Raw genomic sequence first — 14,345 nt, 5'->3', positions numbered from 1 at the left:
CCTTGTTGCTAGAAGCTTATCTTGTGGTTGACTAATACCTCGCATCTGTCTTCCCCTCTCCTCATAGATAGGTTGGCCCAAAGACCGTGAATGAGCTTTAACTATCGAGTAAGTGTCTGCACTTTGTGCGGAAGTCCTGGTTTCTTTGTAAGGTGAAGTTTCTTCGACAGAGTCATTCTGCTCCTATTCTCTATACACCCAAGGCCCTGTTTACTTCAATGCATCCCTTCGAAGTTCAAGTGTACATGTGATTATACTGCCATTGATTGACACGAACAATGAAAATGTCTAATTTGCCACTAGTTTAGCTTTAATTATTCTGCAACCACAATTTGTTTACAAATGAACAAGCAATATACAACCCAGCCGATGGGTTTCAATGCTTCAATCTTTTTCTATGTAAGACTTAAAATGTATTAAAATGTATCTTGGGTCACGTAAATTACATCGGCAGTAGCTTATGGAATTAGTGAACAAGAAAAGACTATCGTTCCATCTATTTCAATCTAATATATATATACATATATATATATATATATATATATATATATATCATAAACACAGACATTTTATTATTCTACTTCTCTTTACATAACATTTTATCAAGTCAAGACATTTAATTAAGCAATAATGTATAAAATATGGAGGTGTGAAGGGTTACAATTATTCTTTTTTTTTCTCATGACATAAGTGAAACTATATTAATAAATGTATTTAGTGTATGAATATTGATTGTAATGCTGTTGTTATGATTCATGACATCATGATAACAAATACAAGAACACCATAGAAGGGACTATTAGAAAATATAGTGATACAAGTCATGCATAATACTGCAATAAAATAATCATAGTGAAAAAAAAGTATGTGTAGCATAATAAAAACTATCTATCTCTATATCTATCTATCTATCTATCTATCTATCTATCTCTCTATCGATCTATCTATTATCTACCTCTCTATCCCTGGCAGATCTTTGTCATTGTAACTACAATCTTGATTCCTAGATTCTTCAATCATAATGATGTCTTAAGATATCACAGTATATCTTATTTAACACTTAAATGATTGTGTCAGAGCGCTCCATTCAATGTGCGCTCCTCAAAAAGATATATTATCCACCCTCCGAGTTCTGGCAAAAGGTTAAGCAGTGCAGCGTGCATTTTATATTCCATCGATTGTTTATTTTAACAGTAAAGACTTTCACACATCTGGATGGATTTAACTTCTTAAAAAAAGGAAGATCCTACATCTTGAAGTCTAGTGTCACAACCCCCCCCCCCCCCCCCTCCTCCCATATCTCCATCTATAGGTCTTTTTTCTTCTCTTTTAAACTTGAAAGTAAAAATGTAGTATTAAAAAAGTGTCAAAAAAGAGAAGCAGGGGGAAAAAAAAACAACACAGAAGGACCACTGCTGAGGCCTCTGGAACATTAAAGGTCATTTATCCACAGTGGTTTCAAGTCAGCAACTTCACAGACACTTCACAACGTATTCTCACTTGATGGTCTAATTAAATGATGTCCTTTTTGTCACAGATACAAGTCAACATATGCCTGAGCTAATGAATTATCTTATCGGGACAATGTCCTGCATGTCCACAGTCACATAAACAGGTAAGGAAAATCAGCTATTTGCTTTGGGACAGGCCAATAAACTAATGAAAGGGGGGGATAGAACTGAAAAAATCTTTGCTGACACCTATGAAAGAACACGAGAATCACCATAAACCTTTGCTGCTTTCTATAGGACTTTCAGTGACTGAGGAGGGCATTTGAAATGTAGTGCATTCACCCAAGGAACATCAAAGCTCACTACTGCATTGGGATAAGCTTTGCGTCCATCAAATAAACCAGCCCAAGTTCCCAGGCGTAGCAGCTACGAATGCAGCCTCTCGTCCAGCCCCAAGCATAAGATCAGTGATCCCTCCACAACTTTGCCTTACCCTTGTAGACAAGCTGCACCACAGCGATGTCTAACAAACATGCAGTAAACTAGGTTTAAGAAGCAATGATTTAAGACAAGAGGGACTCACCTTTCAACTTTTAGTGTGTTCCTGTTGGATGTGTTGCATGAATTTTGATTGGTTTTGATGGGACATGGCATTACTAGTGAAGCTGATTTTTATAGGGGTGGAGTTTTTCTTTTTTTTTTTTTGCAAAACTCTAAAATAAAGAATGCAAACTCTTTCCTGGGGCTGATTTGGGGGAAGGATGTGAAAAGACTGCAGTTATAAAGCTCTGCTTGAAGCAGTCCCTCAATGCGTCTCTGAACTTGATCAGATTTTATGTTTCCTGCAGAGAGACAGCGACAATCCTGTGAAAGTGGCTCAATAGACAGACTTTTGGGCTCAGCAAATCTCAGGATATTACAATTACGGCCATCTTTCTCTCTGTCTTTTATTCCCAATCTTACTCCCTATAGTTCTTTGCAAATGCTTTCCCATACAGAAAGGAAGGGAATTTATAGAGCTGTCTAAAGCTTATAATCATCACTAGACAAATGCATTTTTTTTTGTTAAAAAAAAAAAAAAAAGAAGAAAACCTTCTCTTGATGTCTTAGTGCAGCCTATATGATGAAGGTCTTATGTGATCATATGTGTTTTCGCATGAAACTGCAGTGGGAAGTTTAAAAATTCTAACTCAGAGCACACACAACAGGGATTCTCCCTTAAAGTCTCCTTCTTCTTTTGTTTCCATCCAAGCAATTTAACTGTTTATTCCTTTTTGTCACCAGGGAGAGAAGGGGGAGGGATGGAAATATATGAAAATCCACAGTCATGGAAGCAATTCAAATAAGAAACATAAAATAAAGACAAAGTTTACAGGTTTATAAGGTTAATAATCAACATAATATATATATATTTATAAAACAGTCAATTTACAACAAATAAACAAGCCAATACAGAGCAGAGTGGTGGATTTCCACAGAGGATTTTTTTTAGAAAACACATTGTTTTCTTGTAGCAACGGCTGCAAGTTTTAAAGGGACAGCATACAGCAATGAGCGAATGCACAGATAAGCACAAAGCTGCTATACAATAGAAATAAAAGCTACAGAGACAAAGGCTGAAATATTCTCTTTTATCTGTGCATTGCTAAAGCCCTATGTATCGCATTTATGGGAAGATTCTAGTGTCTTAATCTAGGGATAAATGTAAGATAACAGTCTGCTGAATGATCGCTGGCGTATGATGTTTAAGAAGGTGGATGGAGGCATCCTTAAATTAGGGATCTTTCGGCTAAATATGTGGGCTCTTTGTAATCAATTAACACCTACAGTGCTGGGAGAGGCTGTCACATATAGGTTTGCTATGCATTGCTATTCATTTGCAGCACTAAAGGGGTTAAACTTACCTGCAAATACTAAACCTGGGTAAACCAATCAGGGAATAGATATTAGTGAAGCTGCCATATTCAATGCTAAACTCTGTCAATCAAGAGTTCACAGGCAAATGGGTGCCCGGGGCTGGGCTCGAATGACACTCCCCCAGCTCAGTTTCTATTGGTGCAATTCAGACTGCCTCCTGAGTTGGTTTATGTGTGAGGAGTGAGTGATTGACTTTATCAGTCCAAGGACATTACTCTGTTGGAGAGGCTGAACTGATTCCTGGATTTCCAACAAGCAAAAGGAATAAAATCAAAACTAATTTTTTATTATCATTGCTTCTGCATGAACTGCATCCAGTGCTGACCATCCATTTGGGTCTGCACGCCGCTCAGGTTCATTCATGGCGATGCTTCTAGATGGAGGACCTCAGTTTCCCACCCTGGGAGTTGGTGGGTTTGGGACATCTCGCCATCATGAAATGTCCAACCGAGATGCTGGCATGGGGCTTAATCCTTTTGCTGAACCTTCACACGCTGCAGCTTTTAAGCTCAGTCCAGGCAGTCATGATCTCTGTTCAAACCAGAGCTCAGCTTTTACCCCGCAGGCATCCGGATATGCCAACGCGCTTGGACACCATGCTGGGCAGGTGCCATCTTACGGCGGTGCTGCCTTTAACTCCACAAGAGATTTTCTTTTCCGAAATCGTAATTCTGGAATTGGGGACGCTGCCTCTCCAGGTGGTCAGCACGGACTTTTCGCCAGCCACGGCCCTCCTGGAATGACTGAATCGCCAGGACACCTGATCTTTCCGGGACTTCACGAACAAAGCTCCAGCCACACTTCACCCAATGGACATGTGGTCAATGGACAAATGCATTTAGGTCTCAGAGGTGATATTTTCGGACGTCCAGATCCTTACAGAGCGGTGCCCAGCCCCAGGACTGATCATTATGCAACTGCCCAGTTCCACAACTACAATCACATGAATATGAGCATGAATGTGGCTGCTCATCATGGCCCAGGGGCATTTTTTAGATATATGAGGCAACCTATCAAACAAGAATTATCGTGCAAATGGATGGAGGAATCACCGATGAACCGTCCGCAGAAAAGCTGCGATAGGACATTTAGTAGTATGCATGAACTGGTCACACATATGACAATGGAACACGTTGGGGGACCAGAACAAACAAATCACATTTGTTACTGGGAGGAATGTCCCAGGGGAGGCAAATCCTTCAAAGCAAAATATAAACTGGTTAATCATATAAGGGTGCATACTGGAGAGAAACCTTTTCCATGTCCATTCCCTGGATGTGGGAAAATATTTGCACGTTCAGAAAATCTAAAGATCCACAAAAGAACTCATACAGGTAAGAAGGCACCAGGGGTTCATAGCTATATATCCATTTGTAAATTGTGACTTATTAGGCCTATATGTAGTTGCTATGTAACTTTTTACTGTTATCAGTGGTGGGTTTAATAATTTTTTGAAATACTGAATTGAATGTTAGTGCACTTTGCTGCACTTTAAAACATTTTTTAAAATATTGAATAGAATTTTATTGCATTTTAACATCCTTCAGGACAACGAGGTGCAATTGTGTGCAGTTTCTGTTGTCCTGTTTCTGTCTTGCAGTGAACAAATACAAATTTGTTGAGGGATGATTCACTTTCCAAGCACTTTAGCTCCTTGCATACTGTTAAGTAAACTATAGAAATGCTAATGAAATCTCATTTTCACTCACTTCCGCTCTTTTTTTCCTCTTGATTGGCACATCTCCTAATTAAAGCAGTGATACTTTTGTCAAAGTATTTTTATTTGGAATTCTGTGTTTAATTAAACTCTTTGCAAGCAAAGTGAGTTTAGAAAGGACAGGATGACAACTAATGTCCTCCCTCGTCGAACAGGTCTTAAAACTGCAGTGTTTTGTTTTTTTAAGTGATATGGTCTCTCACTATTGTACTTAAGCTAATGAAGGACTGTGGTTGCAGTATTTTACACTTTTACCCACAACTATTGTCATTCAAAAGCCACGATAATGAAATTTCATTTAGATGTAGGATAACAATTATCAGACTGTTTGACCCATTTATATAGGATTTGCCTAGGTGTCCCTTTGTGTTTTATTGAGTGTCAATTTGGCTAGTTAAAAATATATCAACGTGATATGCAGATAACGTATGGGAATATTTAAGGAGGAAATCATCCAGTCTGGGCCAACAATGTGAATTTCATCAAGAGTGGTGAGGGGAGGGGGGGGGGGGGTGAAACTGTAAAACGTAGCACAGGGATGACTGGATATATGTATTCTGCAGCCATGGCTATCTAACACACTATGCTATGTCCTCTTCCACAAGGTGAGAAGCCTTTTAAGTGTGAGTTTGAAGGATGCGACCGCCGGTTTGCAAACAGCAGTGACAGGAAAAAGCATATGCACGTGCATACATCAGACAAACCCTACATCTGCAAGGTCTGCGATAAATCCTACACACACCCCAGCTCTCTACGGAAACACATGAAGGTAACTATAATCATTGATATTGTTATTATTTTTATTGGAAATTGCAAGATTGTGTGATTTAATATGCTAGCTAATCTGTACTGGAATTGCATTTGTATTGGAAATGTTTTATATTTTAAGACTAATCTTAACCCCATAATATAGCTAAGGGTTAATAATACAGTCACTCATTTATATAGTCATTTAGCATCTAAACATATCAGCCAAGCTCTATTCATCACTCTATCTGTATCGTTCATGATTGCCAATGAATAATACTATTTAAGCAATGGATAATAAGAGTTATGATTCAAATTTTTTTTATTTTTTTTTCCAGGTACATGAATCTCAAGGGTCTGATTCATCCCCAGCTGCCAGTTCAGGTTATGAATCTGCCACCCCACCAGCAATGGTTTCTGCCAGCAGCGAGGAGCCTTCTAAAACGACTTCAGCAGTAATTCAGACTAACAGCAACACTCACAACCCAGGATTACTTCCACCCAATTTTAATGAGTGGTATGTTTAAAAAAGAATACACAGAAAAAGGCAAAGTCACGCTCAGTAAAAAGGACCAAATGAATGACAGAGACGAAGAAGGTGGTTCTACCAACATGGAGATGATGGAGTTTATGAAACAAACAGCAGAACAGGGCTTTGTTTTATTACCCTGGATTTTTCCCCCTTTTTTTTTTAAAGAAGGCTGTGGACTAATTGTGTCCCTTTCTCAGGATCTGAAAACATATTTTGGCATTTACATTCCTTATTCATTTTTTATTTTTTTTTTTACTTTAACAATATTACATTCTTCTTTTCACATTATAGAAGGTTCTTAAATAGTGTATTTAACAGATAAAAAAAAAAAAAACATTCACCTTTATGGTGACTGTAAAACTCTCACATTCTTAAAAACCGTGCCAAAGTCTTGTTATGTCTTGAACTTTCTCAAAGCATTACACTTGTGAATGTATTCCTTGTCCTATAGGGTCAAAGCTGTTGTTCAGTATATTTTCAGGATGGGGGTGTGTGTTAATTCACAGATTGTGACCGTTTAGTATACAGTTGCCTTTTGTAAGAAGTTTTGTAAATATATCCATGATGCCATATTTATCGTTTGTAATTTAATTATTGATACAAGTGCCGGGAACTGAACAATATTTATGAAAAAATTTTCTAACAAAACTCTGTATAGCTTTTGGTTATAACTGCTTTAGCATTAAAATTTATTGTTTTGAAAAAAAATTCTAATTTTAAATTGTCTAACCAATGAGTTCCTTTGCATTAACAGAATCTCTTATTGTGAAAAAAAATTCACATTATTCAAGGATATTTTTGGAAGGTTGTAACATTTTGTTGCAGGTGTTTAGGTGACAAGGATAGATATCAAAAGACATTTCAAGTTAGCTGATATTTGTTTTAAAGCAGTAAGTATAATACATTTTCCTTTCAACCCTGTTCAGGCAAATCAAATATTTCTAATCAATTCAGTTGGGTACCATGACATCTCTATCGAATGCTTCAAAGAACAAATGGAAGCATGCTGTTGCTCTCTAGCAATTTTGAAAGAATTTAATGGGTTCAGTTTTATCTTGGGAGAAAAAGAAAATTCTGGCTAAGGAATATTAATACTGTGAGAGCATGATAGAGCCAGGTAGAAAAATTTTGGGGTTAAAAAAAAAATAACGTAAGAAATTCATTTTTTAGGCCTTAATATATCAGCACTGGTATTGACGATAAGAAAGGTCAAATCCTCAAAAATGTCCTCAAGATATAAAATCTTTATAAATAGCAATATTGAGTGTGATAGTAAATAGTGGTAAAACTAAAAAAAAAAATTGCCAAAAATATGTACATTTCCCATCTGAAACCTTTCTGAAATGAAATTGATGGAATTCATTTGGAAGCATCTTATTTTAAAGGACACAAGATATCTGCATGATTCTGATTATGGGTATGATTTAAGATATGGTCATGGCGAACCCCCCACCCCCATCCCCACCCCAAAATAAAGGGCTTCTCGGTTTATGACATAACACTTTGGTATTCTGAGGTATGATTGCTATGGCAGAGCTAGTGTTATCATCTCAATATAGTAGTTATTCCTTGGCCCCACCCCTTTAAAAATGCAATATTTTTAAGTGGAGAAAACAGAAAATACATATTTAGTACACATAGGCCATTTGTTATGGTCAGACTAGTTGTTTTTCTGGAATTTTTTTTTACCTATGAAATATATATGGGGTAACTAAGAGAGTACCTGTGCTATAAACTAGGGCACAGATATCAGTCACTGGTGGAGGACAAGTACAGTTTATAGTTATCATATGGTTAACATGGTTTGCCATGCATAATTTGAAATGATATTTTTCTATGGGCAAACTAAGTAATAGTAATAGAGAAAAAATTCAGCCTGCAGCTATACATAGAGTAATGCAGCATTTTTATTAACTGAAAACCTTTGTGCCTAATAGATTTATATAAATAAAATACAGCAAGAAAAATAATATATTAATATACACACAGTCAAAGGTATATATATATACTGTATATATATATATATATATATAAATATATACCATGAAATATAATATTTACATGCTAACTTGAAACAAAATAAAAATTATACGTAATAGGCTTTTCCCATTTTTTTGCACACATTGCAGCATCATTTCAGTTGACTGACTCTTTAACATATTAAGACTAGTAGTGGTTGGAAGGAACAGCAGGGCTCTCACTGTGAAATGGCTGCACATCTTTGATGTTCTTGAGAAGTAGAGAGGTTAATATTGTTACCTCCAGACTGATTGCTGAGTCAGATTTCAGAAGCTTGGGCCATGACATTTATGTGTGGAAAAATGATGGTGACATTAAAAGCTGCACCAGCTAAACAAGGTTCTTTGGTTTGGAGTCCAAGCGATGAAAAACTCACTCATTTCATCACTATAACGTCCACGTGAAAAAGTAGATACAATAAGTGTATTTCATTTTCTCTACTAGTGACTATAAAAGTCTTAAAGTCGTATAGGCACAAATTATTATTTTACATGTGCGTCTATCTATCTATCTATCTATCTATCTATCTATCTATCTATCTATCTATCATCTATTAACTGTCTGTCTATCTAGCTATCTATCTATCTACTTATCTATTGTCTATGTAATCTATCTATTGTCTTTCTTTCTATCTATCTATCTATAATCATACATCTATCCATCCATCTAATCTATCTATCTATAGCTGATGATCATCTATATCTTGCTACTATCTATCTATCTATCCATATGTCTATTTATCTATCTTCCTATCATCTTTCTATTGTCTGTCTATCAATCATCTATGTAGCTTTGTTATTTGCTCTCTCTTTATATAATTGATATAAATCTATTACACACATACTTTAAATTTTATGTATATATATATATATATATATATATATATATATATATACACACATACACACACACACACACGTTATGGTGGTTTTATACAGAAAAATAGGCTTGGGTATACACTACAGGCCAAACTAACTGCAGTCATTCAGAAGCCTTACTCACGCCCTGTTGCTGGGTATGGTGACGATTCATAGGAGCGCTCATCCTCTCTCCTCCCAGCTTTTGAAGTCTTTCATCTTCAGACCACCGGAAGGGAAAGACGATTGGCTCTTATTATTTCTCTGTCTCTAAAGTTGGCTATCATTTTGCTTTCTTAAAAAAAAAAAAAAAACAAGGCAACTTCTCCTACGTCTGTGCTTTTTTTTTCAGTTTGTACGTTACTGCATCACCTTCGATATAGACTTTACCGCTATGGAATAATTGGTATTATTACACTCTGAATATTATGATAAAGAATTTTCTTTATCAAAGTCACTAATATTACTTTCCAGGTAGAGGAGACATTGGCCACCCATGCAGTTTGTGTTTGTGAATTGGACACTATATAAGTCAGCAATACCACATCTCAAATTACTTCGGATAAAAAAATAAAAAAGTTAAAATTATCTTTCATGTGCCAAATCTCTGATTTGCTGCATGCAAATGCAGCAACGCTATGGAAGTGATGGCTGTTATAATGTAGTAATTATGACTAATGTGGCCGTGGATGTGGAAAATAATATGGGTCTAGGAATCATGATTTTTTTAGACAAGCAATTCCATCCAGTAGAGTGTGTGAATACCTGCTTCTGTTTTGAGATATATGTAAGTAGATGTATACTTGGCAACTGTTGTAGGAAGAAGAATTTCACCCGCAATGCAAATTGATATGGAAAATCTAAGTATGCGATTAATGAGGTTTTTTTGGTGTAGAAGTTAGTTTCTTAGCCCAAACATACCCACTTACAACTGGACGTATATTTCATGTGCCGTACTTTCTTCTGCCGGTGGTCGTTTGCTATATTGAAATATGTTGAATATTGAATATTTGGTGGATTGGCATGACTGTAAATTAAGTATTTGTGTCATGTTTAAAATAATTTTTTATGTTATGGAGAAAGTTAACTCTATGATAGTGAAAAATACTATAGAAAATATATTGTACTCTTAAGTTTGGAGGTATGGCTGTAGATGGAAGGTGCTGACGCTGAATGAGTTATTTTATTTATTTTCATTGGTATAGTACCGAAATACGCCGTCAGGCTGTACGTATTCACTTTGCCTAATTTTTTGTGCTGATGCTCACATTAAGAGAATATATTACTGGTGAATGCTAACAAACTGACACACAGCACATTCACACACACAAAGCTTCACACATGCACACATACATACATATGGATTAACACATACACACATACATATAGATAGACACACATGCCTACAGATACACAGCCTCACACAAGCATACAGACACATGGACACGTATACATACAGATACACAGACACATGGACACGTATACATACAAATACACAGACACATGGACACGTATACATACAGATACACAGACACATGCACACGTATACATACAGATACACAGACACATGGACACGTATACATACAGATACACAGACACATGGACACGTATACATACAGATACACAGACACATTGACACGTATACATACAGATACACAGACACATGGACACGTATACATACAAATACACAGACACATGGACACGTATACATACAGATACACAGACACATGCACACGTATACATACAGATACACAGACACATGGACACGTATACATACAGATACACAGACACATGCACACGTATACATACAGATACACAGACACATGGACACGTATACATACAGATACACAGACACATGGACACGTATACATACAAATACACAGACACATGGACACGTATACATACAGATACACAGACACATGCACACGTATACATACAGATACACAGACACATGGACACGTATACATACAGATACACAGACACATGGACACGTATACATACAGATACACAGACACATGGACACGTATACATACAGATACACAGACACATGAACACGTATACATACAAATACACAGATACATGGACACGTATACATACAGATTCACAGACACATGCAGACAGACAGACACATGTACACTTATATATACAGATACACAGACACATGAACACGTATACATACAAATACACAGATACATGGACACGTATACATACAGATTCACAGACACATGAACACGTATACATACAAATACACAGATACATGGACACGTATACATACAGATTCACAGACACATGCAGACAGACAGACACATGTACACTTATATATACAGATACACAGACACATATGCACATGTATACATACAGATAGACAGACACATGTACACATATACATACAGATACACAGACACATGAACACGTATACATACAAATACACAGATACATGGACACGTATACATACAGATTCACAGACACATGCACACATACAGATAGACAGACATATGTACACATATACATACAGATACACAGACACCCAGCCTCACATACAGAGACACACATGCACACACATCCATACAGATACACAGACACATATGGCCTTTCACACATAAACACATGTGCACACACATATATACAGATACACAGACACGCAGCCTCATACACACATAGACACAAACGCACATACATACAGACATATGCAGCCTCTCACACAGAGACACACAAGCGCACCCATACATATAGATACACAGACATGCAACCTCACATAAGCGCACACATAGATACAGAGACAAATGCAGCCTCACACACACATTGGAGAACAGGCTGAACTGGATGGACGGATGTCTTTTTTCAACAATCTATGGTATTATATTACTATGTTACACGTAGACATAAACATACATACTGTGGGGATTCGCTCTGGTAGTCAGGATAAGCGAGCGCAGTACAGAGGCAAGATACAAGTTCGTAATTCAAACTTTAATGTTTATTCACACATGATGCCAAAAACAAAAAGTTGCTTTTGCAGTGTTGGTGTTACTTCACACCCAATGGCAAGTTAATATAACAAAAAGTGACCTTGGTGGCAGTTCTGCCTCAGAAAGTCCAAATACAGGCTTTAGGCGGCCTGTTCCCCTGACACACAGGTCTCAGCTTTCCAGCCCAGCACAGACCTCATATCCCAGCACACAGGCAAGGCTTCTGAGCCCAGCTGCCTATTTAAGAACAGCCAGGTGCTGCCAAAACCCGTCCGACACTTAAAATCGGGTCCGGTATTTGACCTCACCTGGCTGTAAATCAACCCAAGCAGCACATGCTGGGAGGAAAATACCTGTTTTCCCAGACAAAACCTCTCACTGTGTAACATATCAGCCCCTTTGTGCCACCCTGAGGGGGTAAACACATGCCAGACAGTGTACCCGGGACAGGGCATCCGAGTTTCCCTTTAACCGGCCTGCCCTGTGTTCCACCGAAAACATTTGTAGGGAGAGAAACCCGGGCATTTCTGTCCTTGGCCTGGCTCATCTACTTGAGAGGGGAGTGGTCAGTTTCCAGGCGGAATTTTCTCCCCAATAAATAATAGCGGAGAGACTCAAGTGCCCACTTGATAGCCAGACACTCTCTCTCCACTATACTATACCGGGTCTCAGCTGTGGTGAGCTTATGGCTGAGGAAAACAAAGGGATGCTCCTCCCCATTGACTTCCTGAGACAGTACAGCACCAAGGCCTACCTCTGAGGCATCGGTCTGTACTATAAACTCCATTTTGAAGTCGGGCATCACCAAAACCGAAGACCCGCATAGGGCCGACTTCAAAGCGGAGAAAGCCTCTTCCGCCCGATCATCCCAGCGAACCATCACTGACTTGTGTCCCTTCAAGAGCCCTGTCAATGGTGCGGCCACCGTAGCAAAGTGGGGGACAAACCTCATATGATATCCCACCATTTCCAGGAACGACTTTACTTACCTAGTAGTGACAGGTCGGGGCCAATTCCACATTGCCTCTATTTTGTTCACTTGGGGTTTGATGACTCCGCACCGAATGACATACCCCAGGTATATCGTCTCCTCTAACCCTATTGCACATTTTTTTGGGCTAGCTGTTAGTCCAGCCTTTCGAAGGGAGTCCACTACAGCCTGTACTTTTGGTAGGTGACTTTCCCAGTCGGTACCATGAATGACAATATTGCCCATGTAAGCCGAAGCGTACCGACGATGTGGACGCAGCACAATGTCCATGAGTCATTGAAAGTGGCAGGCGCGCCATACAGCCCCACTGGTGTGATGAAGGTAGTTTTCTCTTTGGCAGCCTCTGTCAAGGGTACCTGCCAGTACAGTTTGGTGAGGTCCATAACAGGAAAATACCGGGCTTGGCCTAACCTCTCAATAAGCTCATCCACGCGAGGCATGGCATACGCATCAAACTTAGATACCTTGTTTAATTTTTGAAAACCGTTACAAAACTGCAACGTCCCGTCCGGTTTGGGTATCAGTACTATAGGGCTGGCCCACTCACTTCTAGACTGTCAATGACGTCTAGTTGCAGCATTAGTTGTACTTCCTCTGAGATGGCTTATCACCGAGCCTCGGGTACCCGGTATGGTTTCAACCGGATTTTCACCTGAGGCTCAGAGACAATGTCATGCTGGATTATAGAAGTGCTTCCAGGGAGGTCTGAGAACACATCCGCGTTCCTGCTGATGAACTCCCTGGCCTTCTGAGTCTGTTTAGAGGAGAGGCTGTCAGCAATTTTCACTGTGGCAACCGCTTTCCTTACATCAGACTTAGGGGCCGGAACCTCTCCCCCTAGAAAACTCAGCCGCGGGCTATCGTCAGTACTGGTCTCCTTAACCTTTCACGGTTTGCGTAAATTCACATGGTATACCTGCTCTGGATTTCGCCGCCCCCTGGCTGGTGTACCTTGTAGTTCACATCTCCAACTTTCTCGAATACCTCGTAGGGCCCCTGCCACCTAGCCAGGAACTTACTGTCCACGGTCGGTACCAGAACCAAAACCCGATCACCTGGGTTAAAGATCCGGACCCGAGCCTGCCGATTATAGACTCGACTCTGGGCTCGCTGAGCTGCCTCTATATGCTCCCTAACAAGAGGCA

General features: G+C 38.8%; 1 protein-coding gene across 1 annotated transcript; it reads left to right on the top strand.

Annotated features, from left to right (window-relative positions):
- The first annotated feature begins 3,606 nt into the window (after positions 1 to 3,606).
- ZIC3 (Zic family member 3) lies at positions 3,607 to 6,870 on the top strand. The gene is made up of 3 exons (XM_044268428.1): positions 3,607 to 4,702; positions 5,691 to 5,854; positions 6,171 to 6,870. Exons 1-3 carry the CDS (start codon positions 3,730 to 3,732, stop codon positions 6,357 to 6,359), a joined length of 1,326 nt encoding a protein of 441 aa, XP_044124363.1. The 5' UTR covers positions 3,607 to 3,729; the 3' UTR covers positions 6,360 to 6,870.
- Positions 6,871 to 14,345: the final 7,475 nt, after the last annotated feature.

Source organism: Bufo gargarizans, chromosome 9 (assembly GCF_014858855.1).
Source record: "Bufo gargarizans isolate SCDJY-AF-19 chromosome 9, ASM1485885v1, whole genome shotgun sequence".
NCBI lineage: Eukaryota > Metazoa > Chordata > Amphibia > Anura > Bufonidae > Bufo > Bufo gargarizans.
The sequence above is the reverse complement of the archived record's forward strand: the minus strand, read 5'-3'. Positions and strand labels throughout refer to the sequence as shown.

Excerpts from the sequence above, each read along its gene's own strand:
- ZIC3 (XM_044268428.1), top strand. The coding sequence starts at position 3,730 with ATGGCGATGCTTCTAGATGGAGGACCTCAGTTTCCCACCCTGGGAGTT. Across the intron at positions 4,703-5,690 it reads CCACAAAAGAACTCATACAG|GTGAGAAGCCTTTTAAGTGT; the intron begins GTAAGAAGGCAC and ends CTCTTCCACAAG. Across the intron at positions 5,855-6,170 it reads CTCTACGGAAACACATGAAG|GTACATGAATCTCAAGGGTC; the intron begins GTAACTATAATC and ends TTTTTTTTCCAG.